Genomic DNA, 25394 nt, shown 5'->3' with positions numbered 1-25394 from the left:
ATGTCTGTAGCCAAGATTTTCACGGGGTGGGGGGGGGCTCTCTCCTGATCAAACCTGATCTCTATCAACCTTGAAGAAATCCACAGCCTTTTGTTTCCTGTGGAAACAAAAGCATAACCTCTTCCCCAATGCAATGCATTTTTTTACTTCTGTTTTAAAATTAAAGCATCTCTAAAGTCTCTATGCTGGTTTAATTCAGCAGTCCCTTTTACAGTCCCATGTCTCTCAGCAGCTGTTGTTCATTCATGAGCATTCAAAAAATTCAAAGTCAATATAGCACCATACAGGATCCAGATTGCCTGTGTGTTTCCCATCTTTTTTTTAAATGATGTATTTATTTATTTTTATTTTATATGAATTGGTGTTTTTCCTGCATGTATGTCTGTGTTAGGGTGTTAGATCCCCTGGAGCTGGAGTTACTGGCAGTTGTGATGTGGGTGCTGGGAACTGAACCTGTGTTCCCTGAAAGAACAGCCAGTGCTCTTAACCACTGAGTCATCTATCTTTCCAGTCCCATATTCCCAATCTTCATGTGGCTTTTTTCCTTTCTATTACTTTACTCTCTCTTTAAAGACTTTATTATTTATAAACTATTTACTTTTTTCTATGACTATCTATACCTATTTTCTTTTCTTTTTTAAGCCTATGAACATTTTTAAACATATTGTAACCTGTTTAGAGGTTTTTTCCATCTGAACTTCTCTTTACTGCGTGTCCCTAGCCTTTTCTGACCATGGGAGCCAAACCTTAAACTGTGAAGTGGCATTTGCGTTTGCTGCTGGCTCTGCCCCTCCGGGATCCCTGAGCACCAGCCTGGCTGAGGGCTGCTCTCACCTGGGAGCTGTGTCTTACTGCCCTGGCTCTAGGAAGCTGGTGCCCTCATGGTGGCAAGCATTTTTACTTAGCTTTTTGTTTCTACTTAACATGCTGGCTACTTAAGTGCTCCCTATATGGCAGAGCCTCTTAAAGGAGTAGTAGCCATTTTTTTGTTTGTTTGTTTGTGGCTCTCTCTCTCCTTTTTTTTTTTTTTTTCAGCTTTCTTAGGTCCTATGTGAAAATATGGGCCCCATGTTGGAGTGGCAAATTAACATATCTTTACATCGTTAAACAAATATTCCACAACATCAGAGTCTGAATTTCTAACCACAGTGGTAACCTACAGTCTAGGGGGTAAATGGGTATAGGTAATAAGCTGTCTTTTAATCTATGATAGGAGAGTGGCCCTGACTAGCATTTTGGTTGGTTGGTTGATTGCTTGTTTTCTCACTCCGGCTTTTGCACGGCATTAGCTTGCTCTCCACCCACTGTGGCCAAGTGCCTTTTGACTCTAAGGCTCTGAAGGCCAGCCAGTGGCCCTTCAGGTGAGTCAGAACAAAGGACCACAGCCTGTGTGTCTGGAACTCGCTCCTGGAACTCCACCTGACACAGGGGGCAAGCTACCGATCACAAACCTGTGAGAAGTCAGGGGACCAGGGCAAGAGGCCAACTCCACAGTCCCCTTTTCAGTACTTGATCTTGTTGTATGTGTTCGAGTGTCAGTGCCTCTTTGGAAGGCTGCAGTAGCCAGACTCCCTGCAGACCACAGGTGAAAGGTAAGGCTGGCAGGAAGGCCCGCAGATGGCTGGGATGTCTGAGGCGGCTGGTGAGAGCTAAACAAACAGCGTGTCTTTGCAGCGCTTTTCCTCTTTCTGTCAGCAAAATGGAAGGATCCCAAACTCCCGCTCGCTTACACTCTCATTCTGAGGTGGCGTGAGAAGCTTTAGGCTGTTCAGCTGGAAGGCATCGTTTAGGTGGAAGCCTGCTCTTAGAAAAGAACATTTCCTTTGCAAATCCTGCTTCTTACTGCACAAACTGTGGGCATGTTGCGTAGGAGCATTCATTCCCATCTCAAGCTCCTGGCTCACTGGAGCCAGCCTTCCTGGTCTGTCCCAGAGCTCTATGCCCAGGATATCCACATCCATTTTGATGATGTGCATGTGGCTGAAAGAGAGCAATGGTGGACAGCTGCTGTGCTGTCTGTGAGCTCTGCAGGAATGGAGGCCAGGGGTTATTCCTTCTTAGAATGGGTTTCTGAGCTGCGCATGGTGGATGCTTGTAATCCTGGCACTCCAGAGGCAAAAGGAGAGAAGCAGACAGCTCTCTGTGAGTTCAAGGCCAGCCAGGGTTTCTCTGCAAAACTTATGGGGCCTTAGCACATAGGTACACCCAGACAGCAGAGCAATCTGCTGATGATGATCTATATATAGGGCCTGGATTATAAATTCTGAGGCCACTGCTGTCAAGCTGTACAACTGTGGGCAACTTACTTTTTCTCTTCGCTTCTCAGTCTCATCATATTGATGGAGAAACACGCAGGTTAGCGTTTACAGAGCTTTTTGCATGTGTTCCGTAGATATAAAGCATTCGGAGCTTCGCCTGGTACATAGGAAACCCTCAGTCAGTTTTAGCTTCTAACATCACTCTGCTTTTCCAACAGGATGGGTAGGAGTGGGAATTCCTACCACCACGGCGTTGCCCAGTACTGATGTTCAGTCCTCTGGGTCTGTTCTTTTCCCTTAACCCTCCCTGTTGAACTCTTCTCTGCCAATAGCCTGACTGTTGTTGACTCTGACGGGGCTACCAACTCCACCACTGCAAGCCTGACAGTGAACAAAGCTGTGGATTACCCTCCTGTGGCCAATGCGGGCCCCAACCAAGTGATCACCCTGCCTCAGAACTCCATCACCCTCTTTGGAAACCAGAGTACTGACGACCATGGCATCTCTAGCTATGAGTGGTCACTCAGCCCAAGCAGTAAAGGGAAGGTGGTGGAGATGCAGGTAGGACGCAGGTCTTCTCTCACTCGGGTGACAGGGAGTTACTGGGTTGGGGTTACCTACTCAAGGTTTATTTCTGCCCCATTTTAGTTAACAAAGTCATGTTTGTGCATTTAGATTTTTAAAGAAATCTCCAAACAAATTTAGAAAGTTTTAGGGGCCTCTGATCTAGCAGATTGTCTGAAACCTTTCTATTAGGAGACTAGGTAAGAAATGTATGTGTTATGGGTGACCCACCCCAGAGTAAAACCCCAAGGTGCCCCCAGGGTACAAATCTTCATTGCTCATTGGAGTAGATCGTCTGGCTAAAAGATGGCTTCCCCAGAAGTATTCAAGAATAGACAAGGTGTTTAAATAACCTGAGTGGGCTGTGCTGGAGGGCCCTTTGCCTCCTCAGCCCTGCTGGCACCTGTCACATGGAGATATGACCCTAGTCCTGCTTTTTTTTTTTTTTTTTTAAGTTTTTCGAGACAGGGTTTCTCTGTGTAGTTTTGGTGCCTGTCCCGGATCTCACTCTGTAGACCAGGCTGGCCTCGAACTCACAGAGATCCTCCTGCCTCTGCCTCCTGAGTGCTGGGATTAAAGGCGTGCGCCACCACTGCCTGGCCCTAGTCCTGCTTTTTAAGAGCAGACAGAAATGAGACTCTTGGGTGGAATTTTCCCACTATTCAGTGCTACAGGGCAAACAAAATGCCTGTAAGCTGGATGCAGCCGTAGGTTGCTAGGCTTTGCTGTTCTATAGGAAGTGCCCGCCTTGGAGGTTTGCCTCATATTATTACAGTGTTCCTTCTGCTATGCAGGAAGGATTCTGTATCTCTGGGTTTCTAGACATGACCCAAGGCATATTTTACCCAGCTGTAGTTCATGTGTTCTGACAGATTTCTCTGCAGTCACAGAATCTGTAGAAATTCTTATTAGTACAATATCTCATGCTGTCCTGTTCAATGGTTATGCTGAGCTGGGAGGTAACAACCCAGTACCGAGTTAGCTTTAAAGACTTGGCTGAACCATTTCTGCCAGAGTGAGCATGTGTGCTGTGCTGTGACCCTGGGCATCATCTCCCATGCCTGAATTTCTGCATGTAGGGGGTTAGAACGCCAACCCTGCAGCTGTCTGCAATGCAAGAAGGGGACTACACCTATCAGCTCACAGTGACGGACACAATAGGGCAGCAGGCGACCGCTCAAGTGACCGTGATTGTACAGCCTGGTAAGTTCCTTCCTTCGCAGACTCGAGTGATGGCTGGTCCTGTCAGCCCTGGGAGGAGAGGGTTTGAGTTCTGAGCTAAAGGAGCACAGAGGTAGAAGGCGTCACCCCCAGAGCCTGAGAACCACATCTTTCACCCCCTTTTCATAGTTGGAGGAGGCTCCTCAGTTTCCGTCTGTGCCCTTCCCTTGCTGGTTACTGTGCATTCATGTGGGCCTGGGAGAAGGAGCCACCACCATATCAAGTGTCATGTGATTTTAAAGGGACACTGGACAGCCTGCCTTATCCAGCGAGCTGTCTCTCTCTTCCTACCCTATTGCATTAGATCCCAGAGCGAGTGTGGTGTTAAAACCTCACTGTTTTCAGAATCGTTTGACATAATCCAGTCTTCTTCACTGTGAGTCCCCTGATGGCATCCATCTCTCCCACATACTTGTAATGCTCCAGACTAAGAGGCAGAGTTCCCATGACTACCAGAACAGATGCCCCAATGGGTCCTCTTCTCTACACCCAGAGTGTTGCTTTTGAAGGCCGCATCTCTTTGTCCTAGAGAACAACAAGCCTCCTCAGGCAGATGCAGGCCCAGACAAAGAGCTGACCTTGCCCGTGGACAGCACCACCCTGGACGGCAGCAAGAGCACAGATGACCAGAGAATCATCTCCTATCTTTGGGAGAAGACCCAGTGAGTATTGATGTAGACCCCTCTGTGCAGCACTTCCTAGCCTTGGAAGAGCATGGTTTCATTTGCTTTCGGGGTTGACTCGCTCCCACTAGTTTATTCAGGAGAGGGAGAAAGAAATATTTATACTCCTAAATTTCAACTCTTCAGAGGGATTTTCTGATTTTTTTTTTTTTTTTTTTTTTGGTTTTTTCGAGACAGGGTTTCTCTGTGTAGCTTTGCGCCTTTCCTGGAACTCACTTGGTAGCCCAGGCTGGCCTCGAACTCACAGAGATCCGCCTGGCTCTGCCTCCCGAGTGCTGGGATTAAAGGCGTGCGCCACCACCGCCCGGCCTGATTTTTTTTTTTTTTAAAGAAGAATGTGTATCATTGGCCCCAGGTAGTGTGACCGGCTTTTGCAGGTCCAGTCCACTTGCTAACTGCGTAATTGAATTATACTTGAGAGGTAGACGGAAGGGGTAATGGAGCTGAAAGATTCCATTGTTCAAAATTAACTGGTAAGGTTAGCTGAGGATGGGAAAGCAGCTACTAAGAGGAAATGAAAATTTATCTGTACAGCAGAAGCACGCCTGTGTTATTGTTCTTGGGAGACATTCTTAGTTAAGTTAGCCAAACGTCAAGGACTGTAGCCACGATACTACTTTTTTGTTGTTGTTGTTGTTGTTTTGTTTTGTTTTTGTTTTTTCGAGACAGGGTTTCTCTGTGTAGTTTTGCACCTGTCCTGGAACTCACTCTGTAGACCAGGCTGGCCTCGAACTCGCAGAGATCCACGTGCCTCTGCCTCCCGAGTGTTGGGATTAAAGGCGTGCGCCACCACCACCCAGTTTAGAGTTTAGTCTTAACACACACACACACACACACACACACACACACACACACACACACACGTACATACAGATATTTTATTATAGCATTGGAGATTGGTGGAGAAGGCTTTAATTTCGACTTAGGAAGTCCATGTTAGGCACCAGACATCCTTCTCCACAGCTGCTGTGGAGAGCTGGGTCTCCCTTAGCTCACTCGTTCTTCCTGTAGCTGTTTATTGAAGGCCGACCTGAGGAACCCTCAGGCAGTGCCAGTGGTGCCTTCAGTAGAGACAGTACTGAGTGGATAGTGCTTCCGGATGAGACGGCTCGGGACAGGTCAGAGGTAGCAAGTGTCAAAAGCAGAGCTGGGAGCTGGCAACTCTCTCTGGTTGTCCTTGGTCGGAGGGAAGCGTGGGAGTGCAGGGCTCGGGCTGTGTGTGCATTCGTGGATTCGTGTCCAGGATCTGGAGGAGATTCCGTTTAGAGTGGGGAGGAGACAGTTTTGTCCCCAGAGCCCCTTGGCTCTGCAGTCCTCCCCTGACTTTCCCTCAGGAGGGATTCGGGGTGTGGGTAAGAGGTGTGTTGCTTCTTAGCTGGCAAGAGCAAACCAAGTAATGGGCCAGAAATGCTTCTCAGAAACCTCCTCCTTGGATCATCCTATTGAGCACAGAGCTGCTCAGAGGACTTTACTTCTTATATAAACGAGAGTAATGAAGAGTTTGAATGTTCTAGAAGCTCATAGAAAAGATAAGCCTAGATGTGTTTAAAAGCTGATGAGTGAAATTTTCTGACCAGAAGGAGCCTGTGTTTTTGGACCAAGTGATACTTTCTCCAAATAGAATATTTTTAAACATTTCCTGTCAAGGTTTGGGAAACAATTGTTCCTGTCTTAGCTGAGACAATAATTGCTGTTCCTGCTGCCAGGAGAGCAGCAGACAGGTACGACCCCGCCCTCCGATTGCTCTCTTGTCTAGGGGGCCCGACGGGGTGCAGCTGGAGAATGTCAACAGCAGTGTTGCCACCGTGACTGGACTGCAAGTGGGGACCTATGTGTTCACCTTGACCGTCAGAGACGAGAGGAACCTGCAGAGCCAGAGCTCTGTGAACGTCATTGTCAAAGAAGGTGCGTCTCGCTGTGTGTATGGGTGCAGCAGCCTCTCTGGGTCTGATAGCCCAGGAATCCACCTTGTCCTATTCCGGGCAGGACTGATTAGAAGCAGATAAGGAAGCAGACTGGGGAGGGCAGCTATCATTTTCTAAACACTCTCTGAGAGTAACTGTAAGGTGATTTTTTAAACCCCCTTCCTCTTGGCACGCCCTCCCCCAATTCCCCTGCTTCCTCCCTGCATTTCCTTCTTAGATGAATAGTGAAAGTATTAAGTGATTTCTTTTCTTTGCATTTTGAGTTTGTCATCTGCTAAAACTGCGGTTTCTGTGACTCTCTGGCAGCTACAGTGACCCCTGCTGTCCGGGGCTGGGATGACAGTTGCTCTGCTGCTGTCCTGAGTTCTCTATCTGGTTTACATCTGCCTTGCGGTGTTGGCCTCACGGGGACTGGGGAGGATTGGGCGAGGCCATGGCTGGTAGTAGAAAATCCACCACATCAGTGGTGACCTCCAGTGTAATGCTGACTAAACTCTAACCTGTGTCAACACCTGGCAAGCCGAGCTTCTGTGCCATAGACTCTGTGGGGCCCGCTCTAGGGGTCACACTCTTCCTTCTCTTGTGAAGGTAGGGGTGGGACTGAGCAACATTTGAAAGGAGAGGTCATGGTGTTAATTGGCTCGAAGCGCCCCTGGCCTTCATTTCCACTCACTAAATTCCTTGAAAGCAGAGAACTGCTCCAGAGTCACAGGAAGAAAGCATGTTGACCCCTTTGTGTGGCAACAGGAGAGCCCGGGAGCCTCAGGGGTCTAGTGGCTTTGGCTCTGCCGCCTCGGACAAGCACTAAACAGCTCTCCATTTAAGGTCCTTCCAGTGCTAGCCCCTCAGCAGCAGCACAAGCATATCTTCTTCCCAGAATGTCCCATTATGTCAGTGCTGTCTCCTTGGTTAGAAATCAACAAGCCGCCAGTAGCCAAGATCACTGGGAACGTGGTGGTCACCCTGCCCACAAGCACCGCAGAGCTGGATGGCTCCAGGTCCTCAGATGACAAAGGGATAGTCAGCTACCTGTGGACTCGAGATGAGGCGAGCCCAGCTGCAGGGGTGAGTGGGCCAGGAGTGAGGGTGCTGTGTAAAGTCAGGGTAAGGGTGGGTAAAGGGGGGGATCCTACCCTCCAGCATCTATTTAACCATGGAGCCCCTAGACTGTGCTCTGGAATGAGGGAGTCAAATGTCTTCCTGTGGGTCACCCTACAGCCTGGTGTGCACAGTGGCTTCTGTCTCTTGACCGCTGGAGCTGTGGAGGGCGGTGCTGTGGCTGGTCCACAGCAGAGCTGTGTGGCCCAAGCAGGAGCTTACTCCAAGAAAGGAGTGGAATCCATGTTGTTCGTCCCCACAGGAGGTGCTGAATCACTCTGACCATCACCCTGTCCTCTTCCTCTCCAACCTGGTTGAGGGAACCTATACGTTTCACCTGAAAGTGACCGACGCGAAGGGCGAGAGCGACACAGACCGGAGCACCGTGGAAGTGAAGCCTGGTGAGCTCAGTGGCCAGCTCAGCGGGCAGGCCTCTGTCCTGACAGCAGGTCCAGCCCTCACTGCCCGCACCCTCCCACCCAGCCCTACTCACCTAACGCAGCCAGATCCTAACCTCAGAGAGGGCAGGCAGGCTCGCTGAGAGTCACACAGCAGTGTGTCATGTCAGACAGACCTTGTGTCCCAGCTCAGTACCTTCTCCTTTGCACACGACTGAGGAGAGCGGGCTCAGGGAACCATGGGAATCTGAGCACAGGAATGGTTTGAGTCATGATGTCTCATCAGCATCCAAATACAGAAAACTTATTTTTGTAAGTTGAGCCTCGGGCTTTATCTGACAATCCAGGAAGGTAAAATTATGTCCTGCACACTTCTCAGATTTTCAGAAATAAATGTCCTTCAATAGGAGCTTGCTTTTGTGATGTTGGTGGCTGCACTAGTGATAGGAAGATGGCCCCTAGTGGAGATGTTAGCTCTTTACTCTTGGCCAGCCTCAGGCATGGCTCTGCCTTGGTAAGGGTCTTCCAGTTCTTGCCTTGCCCCAGGAAGAAGAGTGGCTGAAACAAACAGGGTCTCATGTGTGTTCAAAATCAGGCTACAGGTAACGCGCCCTGGCTCTTCCATCCAAGGCTGCAGGCAAGGTTTTCTGAGCAATCCATGGTTGCTTCAGATGTGCCCAGCAAGCAGAACCATGTCCAGGTTCTAGAGGTAAACAGTCTGACACTGAGGTCATTTCCTGGCTACCTGGACTGGCCCTGTGTTTGCCGCATTCACACCACTGTTAGGATGGTCGGGGGTGTATTTTCTCTCCCATATTTCTAAACAAAGTACTGCATATCCCTGGAAGTCAAGTGGGGTCAGGGGAGACTGTGGACACAGTTATCTGGAGAGCTCAGCTGGGCCTGTCAGACAGGGCTTGTGAAACAAAGGCCATCCTGTCTTCCTCCTGGTTTGTGCCTCACCCTCGAACTTGTGTGGCAGTGGCAGTGGCAGTGGCGAGCTTTCCCAGCCAGCTCGTGGTGGCTCTCCTAGGGGTCCACGCCTCTTGTTTCCTGCTTGTCTGACTGCTTTCACTGTCCCCTCCACAGTGACAGGTCTGTTTTAACTCTCCCACTTCTGAAACCATGACTGATCCTTGTGCTTTCCAGACCCCAGGAAAAGCAACCTGGTGGAGATCATCTTGGATGTGAACGTCAGCCAGCTGACAGAGAGGCTGAAGGGGATGTTCATCCGCCAGATTGGGGTCCTCCTGGGGGTGCTGGATTCCGACATCATTGTGCAAAAGATTCAGCCATACACGGAGCAGAGGTAGCTGGGCAATGAATGTGGGGAGGAAAGGAAAGCCGGGGTCCCCAGGCTTCCCAGCTGAGCAGCCGTGGGGCGAGATGGAGAAGGGTGGGTACTTTGATGAGGAACTACTCACAAGTCTGTCTTGTCAATCAGGCCTCAGGCCCTGTGGTAGAAAGTCAAACAGGCTCTGGAAACAAGGTCAGAAGAGATCCTATGTTTATAAGCTACAGTCTGAAAAGGGAGATAACAATGTTGATGTTCTCACTGCCCAGCAGGGTGGCACACTATGTGTGTGGCCTCGGGAAACAACCAGAGTGGTTGGTTCTCCCAGGAGAGCTGGTGGAGGAGGCAGCCCAGAGATGTTCAGTTTCCTTGCCCAGCTTATGAGAATTAAGAGATTCAGAGGGGAAGCAGCATGAGCTGCAGCCCACGGTGGGATGGCACAGGCTTCTGGAAGGCTTTTGGGGTTGCGTTAGGTAGCCCCAGGATGTGGGCAAAGGTAAGGCCAGTGGAGACTGAGAGACTTGTGTACAGAAGCACTCAGGTTAGGTTGTTTTAAAAGCAAGGAAATCCCATTTTAGGTCTGTCTTCAGGGAGATGAATCCTGTGCGGGCTAAAGAGGTTAGGGAGGCCTGGCCAGCAGCGAGGCAAGAGCGCCTGTTAGGGTGGTGAGGGGGGTGAGGCACTGTGGGGGGTGCTGAAGGTGAGCAAGGCTAGGCAGGTAATTCAGGCCATGGACTAAGATTAGGGAGGAAGGAGCTCACTTGGCTATTAGATTTGGGGTGACTTTTTCCCTCATGTCTTTGAACCCCTGAACTTCTTGCCTCTAGACTTTTTGAAAGGTAGGATTATAGTTGATGTTTTGGTTAGGGCTTCTATTGCTGTGAAGAGACATCATGACCACCACAACTCTTATAAAGGAAAACATTTAATTGGGGCTGGTTACAGTTTCAGAGGTTTAGTCCATTATCGTCATGGCAGCATTCAGGCAGACAAGGAGCTGAGAATTCTACATTTTGATCCACAGGCAGCAAAACCAACTGTGTCATACTGAGTATAGCTTGAGCAAAGCCCACCCCCACAGTGACATATTTCTTCCAACAAGACTATACCTACTACAACAAAGTCACAGCTTCTAATAGTGCCACTTCCTATGGGGGCCATTTTCTTTCAAACTACCACATTCCACTCCCTGGTTCCCACAGGCTTGTAGCCATATCATAACACAAAAATGCAGTCAGTCCAACTTCAAAAGTCCCCATCGTCTATAACAGTCTCAAACTTATTTAAAAGTCTAAAGTTCCAAGTCTCTTCCGACATTCATGCAATCTTTTAACTGTATTCCCCTGTAAAATCAAAATAAAAAAGCAGATCACATAGTTTCAACATATAGTGGCACAGGATATACATTATCATTTCAAAACATAGGGAAGGGAACATAGTGAGGAAATACTGGACCAAAGCAAGACAGAAAACCAGCTGGGCAAACTCCAAACTCTGCATCTCCATGCCTGATGTCAAAGTGCTCTTCAGATCTCCAACTCCTTTCAGCTTTGTAGACTGCAACACACTTCTCTCTCTTGGGCTGGTTCTACTCCCTTGGCAGTATCTTCTTGGCTCTGGCATCTCTAACATCTTGGGGTCTCCAAGGCAATCCGGGCTTCAACTTTACAGTTTCACGCAATGGCCTCTCTGGGCCTCCATTCAGGGAGACCCCTGACACAGGCCTGGCCTCAGCAGCTGTCCTTAGTCACAAAGGAAGATTCCATAACCCCTTTCTTCTGTCCTTGCCTCTAAAGTCAAAACCACATGGCTGAAGCTGCCAAGTTCTCCTGCTTGCTGGGGCTCAAACATAGCCTCCTTGTTCAATTACATCTTCACCAGCTTTCTGTTTTCGATGGTTTTCTTCATTGCCTAAGCTTGGCTGTTCCAGAACTTGCTCTGTAGTCCAGCCTGGCCTCAAACCCAGAGATCCCCAGCTTCTGCCTTCTGAGTGCTGGGAGTAAAGGTGTGCACCACCACACCTGACTCTAAGTTTTTCTTTCATCCTTTTCACAAATTAGAAGCTTAGCTGGGTGGGGTCTTGTCATAAGGTTACACTCCCTTTGTTCCATGTAACATCAGGCTTTTCTTTTCTTTTCTTTCTTTTTTTTTTGGAGCTGAGGACCGAACCCAGGACCTTGCCCTTGCTAGGCAAGCGCTCTACCACTGAGCTAACTCCCCAACCCCCAGGCTTTTCTTTAAACTATTCATCTTGAACATAGGACTTAGCTCCATTCCACTTCCTGGTACCCCCTTTACTCCTCAAAAATTGTACATTTTATATTTTTCCTTTCTCAACTTGCTCCTTTTCATTATAGATCTTCATAGAGTGAACACTAATATAACCCCACAAGAGTCAATACTAGGCTGTTTTGCTATTTCCTCTGCAAATGGAGTTAATCCAAAACTCTTCAATTTAGCCTCAGGCAAACTTTTTGGACAAGAGCAAAAAGTAGCCATGTTCTTTGCTAAAATATCACAAGAACAGACTCTAGGTCACATACTAACATTCTTCTTCTCTGACACCTCTTGAGCCAGGCTCCACAGTTCAAATCACCCTCAGCACCACTGTCTTCCATGCTCCTACTAGTATGGCCCATTAAGCCCCACTTAAAGCGTTCAACTGCTTTTGTAGTCCAAAGTCCCAAAGTGTTCCATGTTCCTTCAAAAAAAACATGGTCAGGGAAATCACAGCAATACCCCACTCCTGGTACCAACTTCTGTCTGTTGCTGTGAAGAGACATCATGACCATCACAACTCTTATATAGGAAAACAGTTAACTGGGGCAGGCTTACAGTTTCAGAGGTTTAGTCCATTATCTTCACAGTGGTGTGCAGACAGACAACCTGAGAATTCTACATCTTGATCTGCAACCATGTGTCACACTGAGTATAGCTGGAGCAAAGGAGACCTCAAAGCTCACTTCCACAGTGATACACTTCCTCCAACAAGGCTACACCTACTACAGCAAAGTCACACCTCCTAATAGTGCCATTTCCTATGGGGGTCATTTTCTTTCAAATCACCACAGTTGGGAACCTGGGGATGAGGAGGAAAAATAAAAATAAAAACAAAGCCCACAAAGACTAGGAATCAAAGCCAGAAAGATGCATGGATGACACTGGGACATGTCAAGGGGGTGGGGTGATGGCAGAGCTCCAGAGCCCATAGCATTTCATGGGAAAACAGGGGAAGAGGTGGCAAACCTGGGAAGAGCCACAGGGAGGGTGACTGGCAGCTTGGCATGATCTGGTGGTGGGGCTGCCAGCAGTACAGTGAGAACACAAAATTAGCACAAGGAGTGTGCTCTGCAGATTGCCAAAAAGACAGGCCGCTGTTACACAGAAGTCTGCATAGAAACTCTCTGCAGAAGCTTCTGCTGGCTGGAAGATGAAGACCGGATACAGACTCACCTTTTAAAGATACAACCCCTCAGCCTTTTTGTTGCCTGGGGCATAGTGCCAGTCTAGGGAACTGGCTGTGGGGAGAGGTGTTGGACTCAGCGCTGGTGATCCTGGGTTCTGTTTTATCTATGTGAGGGGTACAGGGAGATGCATCCTGAGCTTGGGAGCAGAGGTGAGGGATGATGGTTGGGAGCAGTTCCAGGGGGGATGCTAACTTTAAGCAGCATTGGAGTCAGAGCTAAGATTGAGGCATCAGAGAGAGCAGTCACTCCAACTTCTGATGAGAGTCACCTGCAGTTTTAATAAGGCCCAGGCCTCATCCTAAGATATTCTGACTCGAGTGGTGTTGCAGGCCGCAGAAGTATGAAATAGGAATTCAGCTGACGATGGCAAAAACTAATACCTGGAAGAAGCCAGGGCCTTCCACAGGACAAAGCCAAGAAAGGAATCTTGGCGATATTGGCTCTTGAATATTAAGCCATATTCCTGTGATGAATTTCTTGTGTGCTATTGTAGATTTTCCATTCCTAGAACAGTGTGGATCGATCATTCTTTGGGCATAGTTTTTCCCAATACAACTAAAGTATCTGGATAACAGTCACACAGGCAAGGCTTCCTGCTTCCAGGCTTTTTGTTTCTCTTTTAGCATTAGAATCAGATCTCCTTTAGCAAACATCTAAGGCCAGGGCCAGCTCCAGACAAAAGCATTTTATCTGAGATACCTCTCAAATATCCAAGGACAGATGACAGACAGAATAAGCATTCCAGACCACCTGCTAGTCTCTTGAATTAAGGTAAATATCCATACAGAGACACCACCTAGGCCAGGTGGATGTTAGGTACATAGCTTTGTTTCTTGGGCAAATTAAGCTCAGACCCTGCTTCCTTACACAGCCTTAGTGGTATCTCTAGATTTCCCTTTGACATTGAACTTAGAACAAAAGGGCTTTTTGCACACCAGGTACATCAAGCTGTGACACAGGCTGCCTAGATGCCCCCGCCCCGCCAGAAAACAGCCCAGCCGAGTTACACCCAGACTGTTAAAGCCCTAAAGAAATATAGGCAGTTTTATTTTACTCATGATTTGTACTAACATTGTAGACTCCTAACATTTTATCTAACCACTTCTAGGAATGTAGTTTGAGAACATAAATTCCCTTTTTTGATCTATTAACCAATTTTAGCTCTTAGTTGGCCCAACCGCCTTTAACCACTCCCCTTTTGGGTTGTAAAAGAAAGCCAGACAGTCACTGCCTGAGGTAAACTCTTACCTGCCTTTATGACCCTATAAGAATTCAAGCCTTGTGACCTTGCTTTGGCCAGAGAATTGCTGCTTTGTGTGGGTCTATAACCGAAAACCTCAGAGACCAGAGAGGACTAGAAGAGGGGACCAGAGGAACAAGGTGGAGGATGGGGAAGAACTGGATGGGAGAATTCAGATAGAATTTAGAGTGTACAGCAGAGAAATGTAGAGAGATATCCGTCAAGAAAGGAGCTAAGTATGAGAACAGAATTGAAGCTATTGTAGATAGATTTTGAGTTAGAAGAATAAAGTGTATGGACTATAGAGTATCGTGTACGTAGATTCAATCGAGTATCCCTCAGATTAATCTGCCCCTGGTAGCATCTCTTCTGGAACTCTGGGAGAAGACTATAGAGAGGCTGGACCCCAATAGACTTGGTTAGAGTGGGACTGGACCTCTGCAGTGTATAAGCTTCCAGGGAATCTGATCCAGTTGACTCGGTCAGCGACATGATTAGAACATTGTCTTTCTCTTTGAATTTCTCATCTATATGCATGGGCAGTGAGTGCAGGTGGTGGCAGAAGCCAGAGGTATCAGATCCCTCTGGAGCTCAAGTTACAGTCAGTAGTGAGCTGCCTCCCGTGGGTGCTGGGAATCAAACTCCTCTATAAAGAGCAGTGTGCATTCTTAACCACTGAGCCATTTCTCCAGCCCCAGGACTCTTTTGTTTAAAAAAGCAAGTAAACAAACAAACAAACAACTCAACCACTAACAATAAAAAGCTGTGCTCAGTGTCTAGGGAGCAGACTAGGGCAAACAGCTGCTTAGATCATCCAAGTTGTTGGGAACTGGCTGGGTAGAAGTGTTCATGCCATCACTGCAGGTGGGCAGAGGTGAGGATTTCAGGACGGGCTCTGTCTCTAGCCTTCCATACGAGTGGGTATCCTGGGAAGCATGGGAACTACTTCTTCCCTCAACCTGCTGATCACCCGTGAAAACTCTAGTACTCAGTTTATAGCACTGGTGCTGAGGGTTAAATGTGACCGTATGGTGGCTCAGTAGGTAAAGGAGATTGCTGCTAAATTTGATGACCTGAGTTCAATCCCTAGGACTCACGTGATGGAAAGAGAGAACCAGTTTCCACAAGTTGCCCTTTGAGCTCCACACACATCCACACACAAATTACTGTAGTAAAAATTTTAATAAGGTATTTGTGTAAATCATAACATGTAGTGCTCGATCAGAAATGGTTTGGTTTGCTTTTCATTTTGAGACAGGGTCTCACTATGTAGACCCTCCTCTGACCTGTAAAATGCTATGTAGACTAGAACTCACGGAGGTCTGCTAGGATTAAAGGTGTGTGTCACCACCCTGGCTACTGCTTATTACCACAAGTTTATTTCGAGACATGCTGGATTGAGGCATCTCTGGAAGATCTGGGGTCTCTAATCTCAGGAAGTTTCTGCTGACACAAATTAGTCGCTATTGGTCCTGTGGGAAAGGAGATGAAGATGTGAGGGTTATTGGCAGAGACAAAAATAAAAGCTGTACACACGGATTATCAGAGGAAACGGTAAGAAATGAATCCCCATTTGTATGTCAAGGTTGAATCGGGTCTGGAATCTGCAGGGGCCATTGTTAGCCTCACTCTGTAGTAGCTTTTAGTCAATGACAGTACAGCCCACACTTTACATCATGTCACACTGGACGATGCTGCAGTACTTTCAGATAGCTTGTCCTGGAAGCAGCTGGGCCAGGGCCTCTGGGATACTTAGGGCCCCTCAGCCACCCTACACGCTAAGGGGTCAATAGCTTGGGTATGCCTATAAATCCACCTGGCCCGGTGACCAGGAAGGTTTGCTTTGACACGAAGGAGCAGGCCATCAGAGATGAAGGTTAAGGCAGAAGGAACAGTGTAGCTGGAGTTTTCCTGCCTGCCCCACAGTCAGGGCAAATCTCTCTCACCTGCCAGTCCCACAGCCGCTCAGACCCGACCAAGTAAACACAGGGACTTATATTGGTTACAAACTGTATGGCCGTGGCAGGCTTCTTGCTAACTGTTCTTACAGCTTAAATTAATCCATTTCTATTAATCTATACCTTGCCACGTGGCTCGTGACTTACCAGCATCTTCACATGCTGTTTCTCATCGTGGTGGCTGGCAGCGTCTCTCTGACTCAGCCTTCCACTTCCCAGCTTTATTCTCCTCCTTGTCCCGCCTACACTTCCTGCCTAGCCAATGGCCAATCAGTGTTTTATTTATTGACCAATCAGCAACACATTTGCCATACAGACCATCCCACAGCAGAACAGACCTGATTTCAGATGACAGACAGAAAACAGACTCTGGGCTTGGAGTGATGTCACTTCAGACCCCACTGTGTAAGGTCTATTTGATTCACAGTAACAGTTGTTTGGCTTATGGTCAATCTTTCTAGCAGTTTTCAAGTGCTGTGGTTTGCTTTATTAATAACCCAGGCACAAACCCAGCTCCGCTGTGGTCTTATCTAGCGAAGGCTGGTAGCAGGGATAGGGTGGAACCCTACTCTTCTCTCCCTCCTGCTGGCTGTTTGGACCAGATTCTCTGGTAGTCAGGGTATTTTTAAAAGTGTAAGCTTTAGGGTCTTATGTAACAGGGTGGGGGGGGGGACTCTGCTGTAACTGTGTGACCCTGGGCAAGTGAGTCAGCTCCTCTGGGCCCATGCTGTCCTCTGTAACATGCAGGTGGGACAGACAGCATCTTTCTCACGGGGCTGTTGTGGCATGCATGTCGCCATAGGCTGAGCACTGTGTCTCACAGATACAAGATGCTTAGTGGATGAGGCTGTGGCTGCTACTGTGGACCACTCCAGCACACTCACTATTGTCTGTCTCTACAGCACCAAGATGTTATTTTTTGTTCAGAATGAGCCTCCCCACCAACTCTTCAAAGGCCATGAGGTGGCAGCCATGCTCAAGAGTGAGCTGCGGAAGCAGAAGGCTGACTTCCTGATATTCAGAGCCCTGGAGATCAACACTGTCAGTGAGTCGTGGGAAGCTGGGAGCGAAACCCTGCTGCAGACAAGCTTTCACCAGGAGATTCTTACCCCAGGGCCCACAGGCCCCTGACAGTGCTCAGGGGAACTGTGAGCCTGAGTAAGAAAATAATAGTATCTTTAGTTTTTATCCAACCCTGCCTCCAAATTCACCATCACCCTCAGTTTTGAAGGCAGGCAGTATTAACGGAGCTGGTGACTCTGAGGCCAAGGAACTGAGAGTCAGTTGACCTCGCACTGCACAGCAAGAGCATTCACACCTCGCACTGCACAGCAAGAGCACTCACACCTCACAGCAAGAGCACTCACACCTCGCACTGCACAGCAAGAGCACTCACACCTCACACTGCACAGCAAGAGCACTCACACCTCACAGCAAGAGCACTCACACCTCACACTGCACAGCAAGAGCACTCGCACCTCACACTGCACAGCAAGAGCACTCGCACCTCGCACTGCACAGCAAGAGCACTCGCACCTCGCATTGCACAGCAAGAGCACTCGCACCTCGCATTGCACAGCAAGAGCACTCACACCTCGCACTGCACAGCAAGAGCACTCACACCTCACACTGCACAGCAAGAGCACTCACACCTCACAGCAAGAGCACTCGCACCTCGCACTGCACAGCAAGAGCACTCGCACCTCGCACTGCACAGCAAGAGCACTCGCACCTCACACTGCTGCGGGATTAGCTGTTGTTGGACCCCCCGTGGAGCCTCCTCCTTAATGTTAGATACACATCAAGACGGGCGGTGGTGGCGCACGCCTTTAGTCCCAGCACTGGGAGGCAGAGCCAGGAGGATCTCTGTGAGTTCCAGGCCAGCCTGGGCTACAGAGTGAGTTCCAGGACAGGCTCCAAAGCTACACAGAGAGACCACATCTCAAAAAACCAAAAAATAAAATAAAATAAAATAATAAAGTAAAATAAAATAAAGTGAAATAGATACACATCTACTGTAGAAAATTTAGGCTCTTAAAGATTTCAAAATTAATCTGTAATCTTTTTTGTATTATTTCTGGAATTACATTACTCTGAAGAGGAGGCATGCAGGATTGTGGGTCACTGGTATAGACAGCAAGGGAGACTCGTGGGAGCTGTTTGACCAGGGTCTGGCACCTGCCTATCACATGAAGCCACCATGACCAAGGGACTTGAGTTTTCATGAGCTCTGGAGCTGGTTGTCCTCCTGGCTCTGACTTCTCCCTCTTTCCTGCTCCCTTCAGCATGTCAGCTGAACTGTTCTGACCATGGCCACTGTGACTCGTTCACCAAGCGCTGTATCTGCGACCCATTTTGGATGGAGAATTTTATCAAGGTGCAGCTGAGGGATGGAGACAGCAACTGCGGTGAGTGTGTATGGCTTTGTGCCAGCCAGCTTGGCTGCAGAACGGCGTTGTGCTGCGGGGGTAGGTGGTGTTCAAGGCAGATGAGCAGGCAGGAGAACTCTGCATTTTCTGTTTGCAGAGGACTCTTTCCTCTCTGAATATCAGCAGAGGGTTCTGGAGGGTTCTGGAGCAGGCAGAGCAGCTGCACGCTGTGGCCTCATGGAAACACACATTCCCCATCTCAAAGTTGTGTCCCTGCATACTGCACGGGGTCTAGAGCACTGCTGGAGCGGGGTCTGGGACACAGGGGCGTTTGAGAAGCTTGCGAGCTTCCACTCACTTTCCCCAGGGAGCCAGGCACAGTCTACCCATGGTGAAGCCACCACTTCTTCTCTTTGCAGAATGGAGTGTGCTGTATGTGATTATTGCGACCTTTGTTATTGTTGTTGCCTTGGGAATCCTGTCTTGGACTACTATCTGTTGTTGCAAGAGGTAAGGGTGCAGAAGCACTGTCCTCATTTAAGGGATGTCACTGCTGAGACTTGCAAGGTGGGGACCCTGGTGGGGGTGTGGCTGGGTGCATGTCCTTTGAAGTGCTATGACCCATCCTCACACCTGGACGTACTTACAGACTTGAGTTCATGATTGGTAGTTCTTCTAGTTTGTCTCTGTTTTTACTTGAGACAGCCCTACCTAGCTCCATTAATTACCTTATGGTTACATTTATTATGGTTTTCATTGTTAAAGCATGACTTCAAGATAAGGGCATAGCTCAGTGGTAGAACACTTGCCTGGCATGTTCCAGACTTTAATGTGCTTTGCTAGTAACTGAACCAAAGGTATGGTTTTTGTGTGTCATGATAACGTTCAGAAGGCATTATCTTTTTTATACCACCAACAGCCTTCTCCCAATCCACACATAAGGAAACCCAGGCTTAACAGAATCACCTGTCTGAGGGCAGTTTGAGAGGGCTGCGACTGACATATTGCCTTATTTAAAAAAGTATAGTTTTTAAAACCCCAGCAGCCAGATAACCCACCAGCAGCTCCATGTTTCACTGCTTCTCCCCCTCACTCCCTCCAGCCCTGCTGTTCTGTAGCTTTCTAACCAGCCGTCCTGATGGGCCTTGTGTTGTAAGCCCACCCCAAGGTGGTCACAGCTCCCTTGATTTCTCAGGTTACCCCCTGCTCTGGCTGAGAAGTGAGGAGAGGTGCTGTGCACGTGCAGCCCAGCCTCACAGACCTTCCTGAGCAGAGACGGGGGTTGTGTTTTTTAGGCAAAAAGGAAAACCCAAGAGGAAAAGCAGATACAAGATCCTGGATGCCACCGATCAGGAAAGCCTGGAGCTGAAGCCGACCTCCCGAGCAGGTAGGACTCTGGGAGCTGGTGCTGAGGGGCCAGACTGAGTGCTCATTCCCATGTTCCGTCCCCTCATGCTCCTTCGCCTGCTCATCTCAGGTTTGCTTCTTGCTCAGTGTCCCTTTGTCAGGGTCAGCGGCCTCAGTCTCTTGAACCTGAGCAGTCCGTCCCTTCCAGGCAGAGACCAGATCACAACTTGGTTTTTGTAGCTGAAGTTTTCCTGCCTGGCCCACAGTCAGGACAAATCTCTCTCACCTGCCAGTCCCACAGCCGCTCAGACCCGACCAAGTAAACACAGGGACTTATATTGGTTACAAGCTGTATGGCCATGGCAGGCTTCTTGCTAACTGTTCTTACAGCTTAAATTAATCCATTTCCATTAATCTATACCTTGCCACGTGGCTCGTGGCTTACCGGCATCTTCACATGCTGTTTCTCATCATGGCGGCTGGCAGTGTCTCTCTGACTCAGCCTTCCACTTCCCAGCTTTATTCTCCTCCTTGTCCCGCCTACACTTCCTGCCTAGCCAATGGCCAATCAGTGTTTTATTTATTGACTAATTAGCAACACATTTGCCAGACAGAACATCCCACAGCAGGTTTTCCTCTAACCTCCTACCCCATCCCTCTCATTAGGCACATCCCCAGCTGTTTCCTGATATCTGTGGGTTCTGGGCAGTCAGGTGCCTCCCACTAGGACTCCTTGCTGCTACACAAGCCCTTCCTGGACTGAGCATTGGGGCCAGAAGAGTTAGGGTGCGTCATGGGCCTCTCTCCCTTGAGGCTGATTCTTAGATGGGGTTCTCTCATGAGGGCCACAGGACAGGTCATCTGTCTGCGGGAGCCACTCTCCATGTAAGAAAACATTAAATACCCTTCTGCTTAAAGCTTTGTGTTAGAAGAGGCTGTGGTGGAGACAGGCCTAAGACCTTTTGCCCTCAGAGAAGACACAACTACAGAGAATGAGTGTTCACGAGCAGCTGAGCTCTGCACCTAGGCAGCTCCCTTGTGAGCACTGAAGTGAACTTAGGTTGTCAGAGCAGTGCTCGGAACACTCCCCCAAAACAAGTACTGTGTGCAACGAGCTTCCATAGTGGCCAGCGGGACCCCCATCACTTTACTCCTGACCATGTTTCCTTCATAACTCTGTCCTGGCTTGGTTACTGGCCTCTGTGTCTATTTACTTTCAGGGGACATCCACCTTGTTCATCTCCAATCTGTTCTGATCAGGTTCTGCTGCTTCATGTTCAGAAAGTTTATTTCTCACCCCATTTACCCTTCCAAAATCACACTCACAGCTATACAGAATGATAGTGAAAAGTCTTAATAAAGGAGTACATGGAAGCCCCGAGATGCTCAGCAGGTAAAGGTGCAGTGGTAAAGGCACCAGCCACCAATTTTGATAACCTGCATTCAGGCCCCAGGACCCACCTAGTCAAAGGAGCGTGGAAGCGTGCATACTCTCACACACTCAGAGCGGGGAAGCAGAAAGGGAAGAAAGGAGATAGTTTAAAAATTAAGAAAGTAACAGTTAAGCTGAGTGTGAGGATGAGTAGCATCAAATCTGTCAACAGCACTGCAGACAATGTGGTGAGGCCACACTGCTTGGAGGGGCAGAGGGCATTTAGGGAGGTGGATGAAAGCTATATACACTGGCCAAGCGAGCCAGAGTGAGTGACCCAAGGCTGGATTTGCTGAGGTGCCCTCTGAGAGTAGTGGGGTGTCTTACCTGGGCTGAGGGCTGAGCATCTGTCTGGGTGGTAACAAGATGCTTTAAGTACAGTGAGTCCTGCCTGCTACATGCTGTCACTAAAGGAGAAGCTGCAGGTAGGGAGCCTGGTCTGAGTGGCGACAGTACAGAGGAGCAGACTGGGTCAAGGCTGATTTCTATCTAGCTGTTGACAGAATCAGGACAGCTGTTACCAGGACTGTTAGGCAAGAGAATGGTCAGGACTGAAAGATGGGATTCTACTTGCCAGTGAGGATCAGCACCTCAAAAGTGGATCACAGCCATAAAGAGGCTCCGGCACTCAAGATGGGCTGTAGAGGGGAAACACTGTCATAAGTCACAACTCCAGAGACCCTACCAGCTGCCTACAGGGCTGGCAGTATGGGGGATGGCTGTAGAGGTAGGGTGGGGAAACTGCCCTATGGATTTTGAAGCCATTTTCAAAATTGAGTCACAAAAGATAACCTAAGGCCTGGCGGCGGTGGTGACGTACAACTTTAATCACAGCAGGTGGATCTCTGTGAGTTCAAGGCCAGCCTGGTCTACAGAGTGAGATCCAGGACAGGCACCAAAACTACACAGAGAAACTCTGTCTCGAAAAACCAAAAGACAAAAAAAAAAAAAAAAAAAAAAAAAAAGGATAACCTGAGAAGGTGGACAGAGGGCCAGGACTCACCAGACTGCATGCAGGGCAGGGCCTGGTGGTGAAATTCCTACCAGTAGGGAGTATCATGAAGGGGAGCTGCAGGGGTGAGGTGCTAACAGCAGCAGGTTTATATCTGCTTTTGTTCCTTCTATTACAGCAGACTGAACCAAATGAAATTACTTTTTTTGACACAGGGTTTCTCTGTAGCTCTGGCTGTCCTGGAACTCGCTCTGTAGACCAGGCTGGCCTCGAACTCACAGAGATTCACCTGCCTCTGCCTCCTGAGTGCTGGGATTAAAGGCGTGGGCCACCACCGCCTAGCCAAAATTAATTTTTAATACCCACAAAAGTGGCAATTCTCTGTGGCTCAACCTAGTTTGCCAGAAAATTGGAAATACAGCATGTGGAGTCTTTGTAAGGGAACACACCTAAGAAATCAGCCCCTGGCCCTCCCTTGGTGCTACCATCCAGGCAGAGCCCAAGTTAATAGTATCTTAGAGTCAGACTGCAAATAGTGCCATGTGCTGGGCTGCTTTTGCCCACATTCCTTACGGCAGATCTGCACCTAGTCATTTACTGACAGGTATATATTTACTGATCAGTTATACTGTTCATCACAGTGTGTTTTAGAGAACGTGCGTGTGCACGCACGCACACACACACACAGGTCTCTTATTGTATTGAGTGCAGACTCAGAACTGCTGAGTCCCAGCGAAGTGTTCAGTTTTCACTGACTGTTCCCCCACCTCTGTCATTTTCAGTGGGTGAAGTACATGAGCAGGAGCTGTGGCAGACAAGTGCTGGGTGAGAGGTGGGGCTGCACAGCCAGGGAGGGATCTCCTTAAAGGCCACTGTCCTTTGCTGTGGGGAAGAGGAGACTGTGTGGGGGGACAGGAAGTGAATGCTCTCAGTCTGCAGTAGAAGGGACAGCATTTATGGGAAAGCAGGGCCTTTTACTGGGACCTCCTTGCCACTGCTCTCACCACACTGGAGAGGCGCATGTTGCCAGTGTCCTTCTGTGGCTCTGGAAGTGACTGCAGGCATATCCCAGGACTGTATCCCGTGGCATGGTGGGCCTTAGTCCACTGCATGACCAAAACACCATGGGGATGAGGTCCACAGCAGGGTGTGATCCTTGAGTGCGAGTGGTCAGGGTCTGAAGAGTCAGCCTTGGGAGACCAGAGAGCACTCACAGCTATCAGGTTGGCCACCAATCCTTTCAAGATGTCATCGATGTTTAGGAGGATGGACGGCGAGTTTGTGTACAGCCCCCACTTTTAACAGATGGGAAGCGAGTTCCTGTGGCTGGGCAGTGACAGGGTCTAGAACATGGCTGGAGATCTTGTTGGCTAGTCCTACTTGCAATCATCTCTTTGGAACGGGATGTACCCTAAAGCTGCTGGCAAACAACAGGTCATCCCTGTGGCCTCTACAGGGAGAGGAAAGCTGTGGAGGTGACTGCTGTGGTCTTTAGTCTCAGCTTTATGGATTTTTAAGATTCTTTGTGTAATTGTGCATATCTGCACGTGTACGTCCACATGACCGTGGAATCCAGAGGTGTCAGATTCCCTGGAGCTGTAGTTACAGAAACCACATGTTGTGGGTGCTGGAAATTAAATTCAGGCCCTCTGGAAGAGAAGCAACTACTGCTCTTAACTGCTGAGCCACCCAGCCCCAAATACTTCCTAAAGAACTTGGTGTGTTCTGATAAAGTAGCTGCTCAGGACTGTCTTGAGTGGGAGTCCCACTGTTCTTAAAATTTTATCAATCAATCAATCAATCTATCTATATATCTTGAGACAGGGTCTCACTATGTAGCTTCTGTCCAGGGACATAAGTACTGTCTGAAGGAGAACACACCACTGGGTCACAGCAACCGAAGCTCAGGGGTGTAGGAAAGTCCAGGTCTCATCTCCAGACTTTGCTCTCTGGACTCTTCTAGGCAGCCCAGACCCTCCTCCCACCTGCCCTTCCTGCAGGATGCCTGGCCTTCCCTGTCTCATGTCCAGGTAGAGATACGGATGGGCTGTGACTCAGGCCTTGGAAGGTCTTTCTGACGGTGGGCTTATCTTCTTGGCAGGCAGCAAACAGAAAGGCCCCACGCTGAGCAGCAGCCTGATGCACTCGGAGTCAGAGCTGGACAGCGATGATGCCATCTTCACATGGCCAGACCGGGAGAAAGGCAAGCTCCTGCATGGTCAGAATGGATCAGTGCCAAATGGGCAAACGCCATTGAAGACCAGGAGCCTACGGGAGGAGATCTTATAGCTCCTTGATCTGTCTCATCACACTGGGCCTCAGTGCCTGGGGCCAGAGCACCTCTAGGCCGGTTCCTGACCTTCTGGGTCTGAGGGCAGCTGCTCTCCCAGCATGTGCTGCTGGTCACTCCATCCAACAGCCCCCTTCAGAACTGCTGGTACTTGAATCCACAGATACTTTATAGGAATCCCTGAATGAAGCTGTGAATGGAAGAGGTTTCCTCTAAAACCCTATGTGGTAGGCCCCCCCTCTCAAATATCCTCATCTCAGGGCCTTTTTGCACACACCTCCCTGCCCCCTGCCTGACAGCAGTGCAGCTGAGCCTAGAGCCGAGTGCCACCAGCCTAGCCCTCGGCACAGTCTTTGTTTCTCTGGGACAGTGTGCCCTGCCTTCCCCAGGCCGAGAGAACTCCCTGCCCACTACTGATGCTGCCTGGTCCCTCAACTTGAGAGCTGGCTTGTGTACTGACTGTATCAGGGATGTAGGGGGCTGCTGGGGACGACCAGCACCTGCTTCCAGGCTCAGGCCACCCCTCATTCTCCCAGAGGATAGCCACAGATTGGAACTCTGTGGCATTCGAGTGCATGTGTGTGACTGCCCCACTGTGATCCCTTCCATGTCCCTCCACCCATGTCTTTTCTGTGTCCTTTGCACGCGTGAGTGCTTGAGTGTATGTGTACCTGTTCCTTATAGGTCTCTTGGCTGCTCTCAAAGCAACTCTAACTTGGAGACTTTCAGCTCCTTGAAAGACTGTTAATCCCTCTGGTTCTGTCACCAGTTTCTCAGCCATGGTGTCGGGCAGTTGAGGAATCAGAGTTTCAGGGAGAGTGACTTTTTAAAAAGGACTTACAATTTCTACTACTGCACTATCTGTTGTGAGATAATTAAACATGCTATTTAATTGTGA

The 25394-nt window shown here is 48.9% G+C and overlaps 1 protein-coding gene across 3 annotated transcripts in view; it reads left to right on the top strand.

The window, feature by feature from the left end:
• Nucleotides 1-25394, top strand: part of Kiaa0319l (KIAA0319 like) — a 106658-nt gene extending 81264 nt beyond the window's left edge. For all 3 annotated transcript variants that reach the window (XM_052715880.1, XM_052715882.1, XM_052715881.1), the window contains exons 10-21: nucleotides 2591-2819; nucleotides 3902-4025; nucleotides 4573-4705; nucleotides 6483-6631; nucleotides 7565-7716; nucleotides 8012-8150; nucleotides 9297-9456; nucleotides 17009-17151; nucleotides 18392-18514; nucleotides 18895-18985; nucleotides 19771-19862; nucleotides 24308-25394. In XM_052715880.1, coding sequence (XP_052571840.1) covers nucleotides 2591-2819; nucleotides 3902-4025; nucleotides 4573-4705; nucleotides 6483-6631; nucleotides 7565-7716; nucleotides 8012-8150; nucleotides 9297-9456; nucleotides 17009-17151; nucleotides 18392-18514; nucleotides 18895-18985; nucleotides 19771-19862; nucleotides 24308-24495 — 1723 coding nt within the window. In that variant the 3' untranslated portion in view covers nucleotides 24496-25394. The remainder of the gene's footprint in view (nucleotides 1-2590; nucleotides 2820-3901; nucleotides 4026-4572; nucleotides 4706-6482; nucleotides 6632-7564; nucleotides 7717-8011; nucleotides 8151-9296; nucleotides 9457-17008; nucleotides 17152-18391; nucleotides 18515-18894; nucleotides 18986-19770; nucleotides 19863-24307) is intronic.

The sequence above is a fragment of the Peromyscus californicus genome, unplaced genomic scaffold, assembly GCF_007827085.1.
Source record: "Peromyscus californicus insignis strain IS unplaced genomic scaffold, ASM782708v3 Scaffold_5__1_contigs__length_169319896, whole genome shotgun sequence".
NCBI classification, from domain to species: domain Eukaryota; kingdom Metazoa; phylum Chordata; class Mammalia; order Rodentia; family Cricetidae; genus Peromyscus; species Peromyscus californicus.
This window is presented reverse-complemented; position numbering and strand designations above follow the sequence as displayed.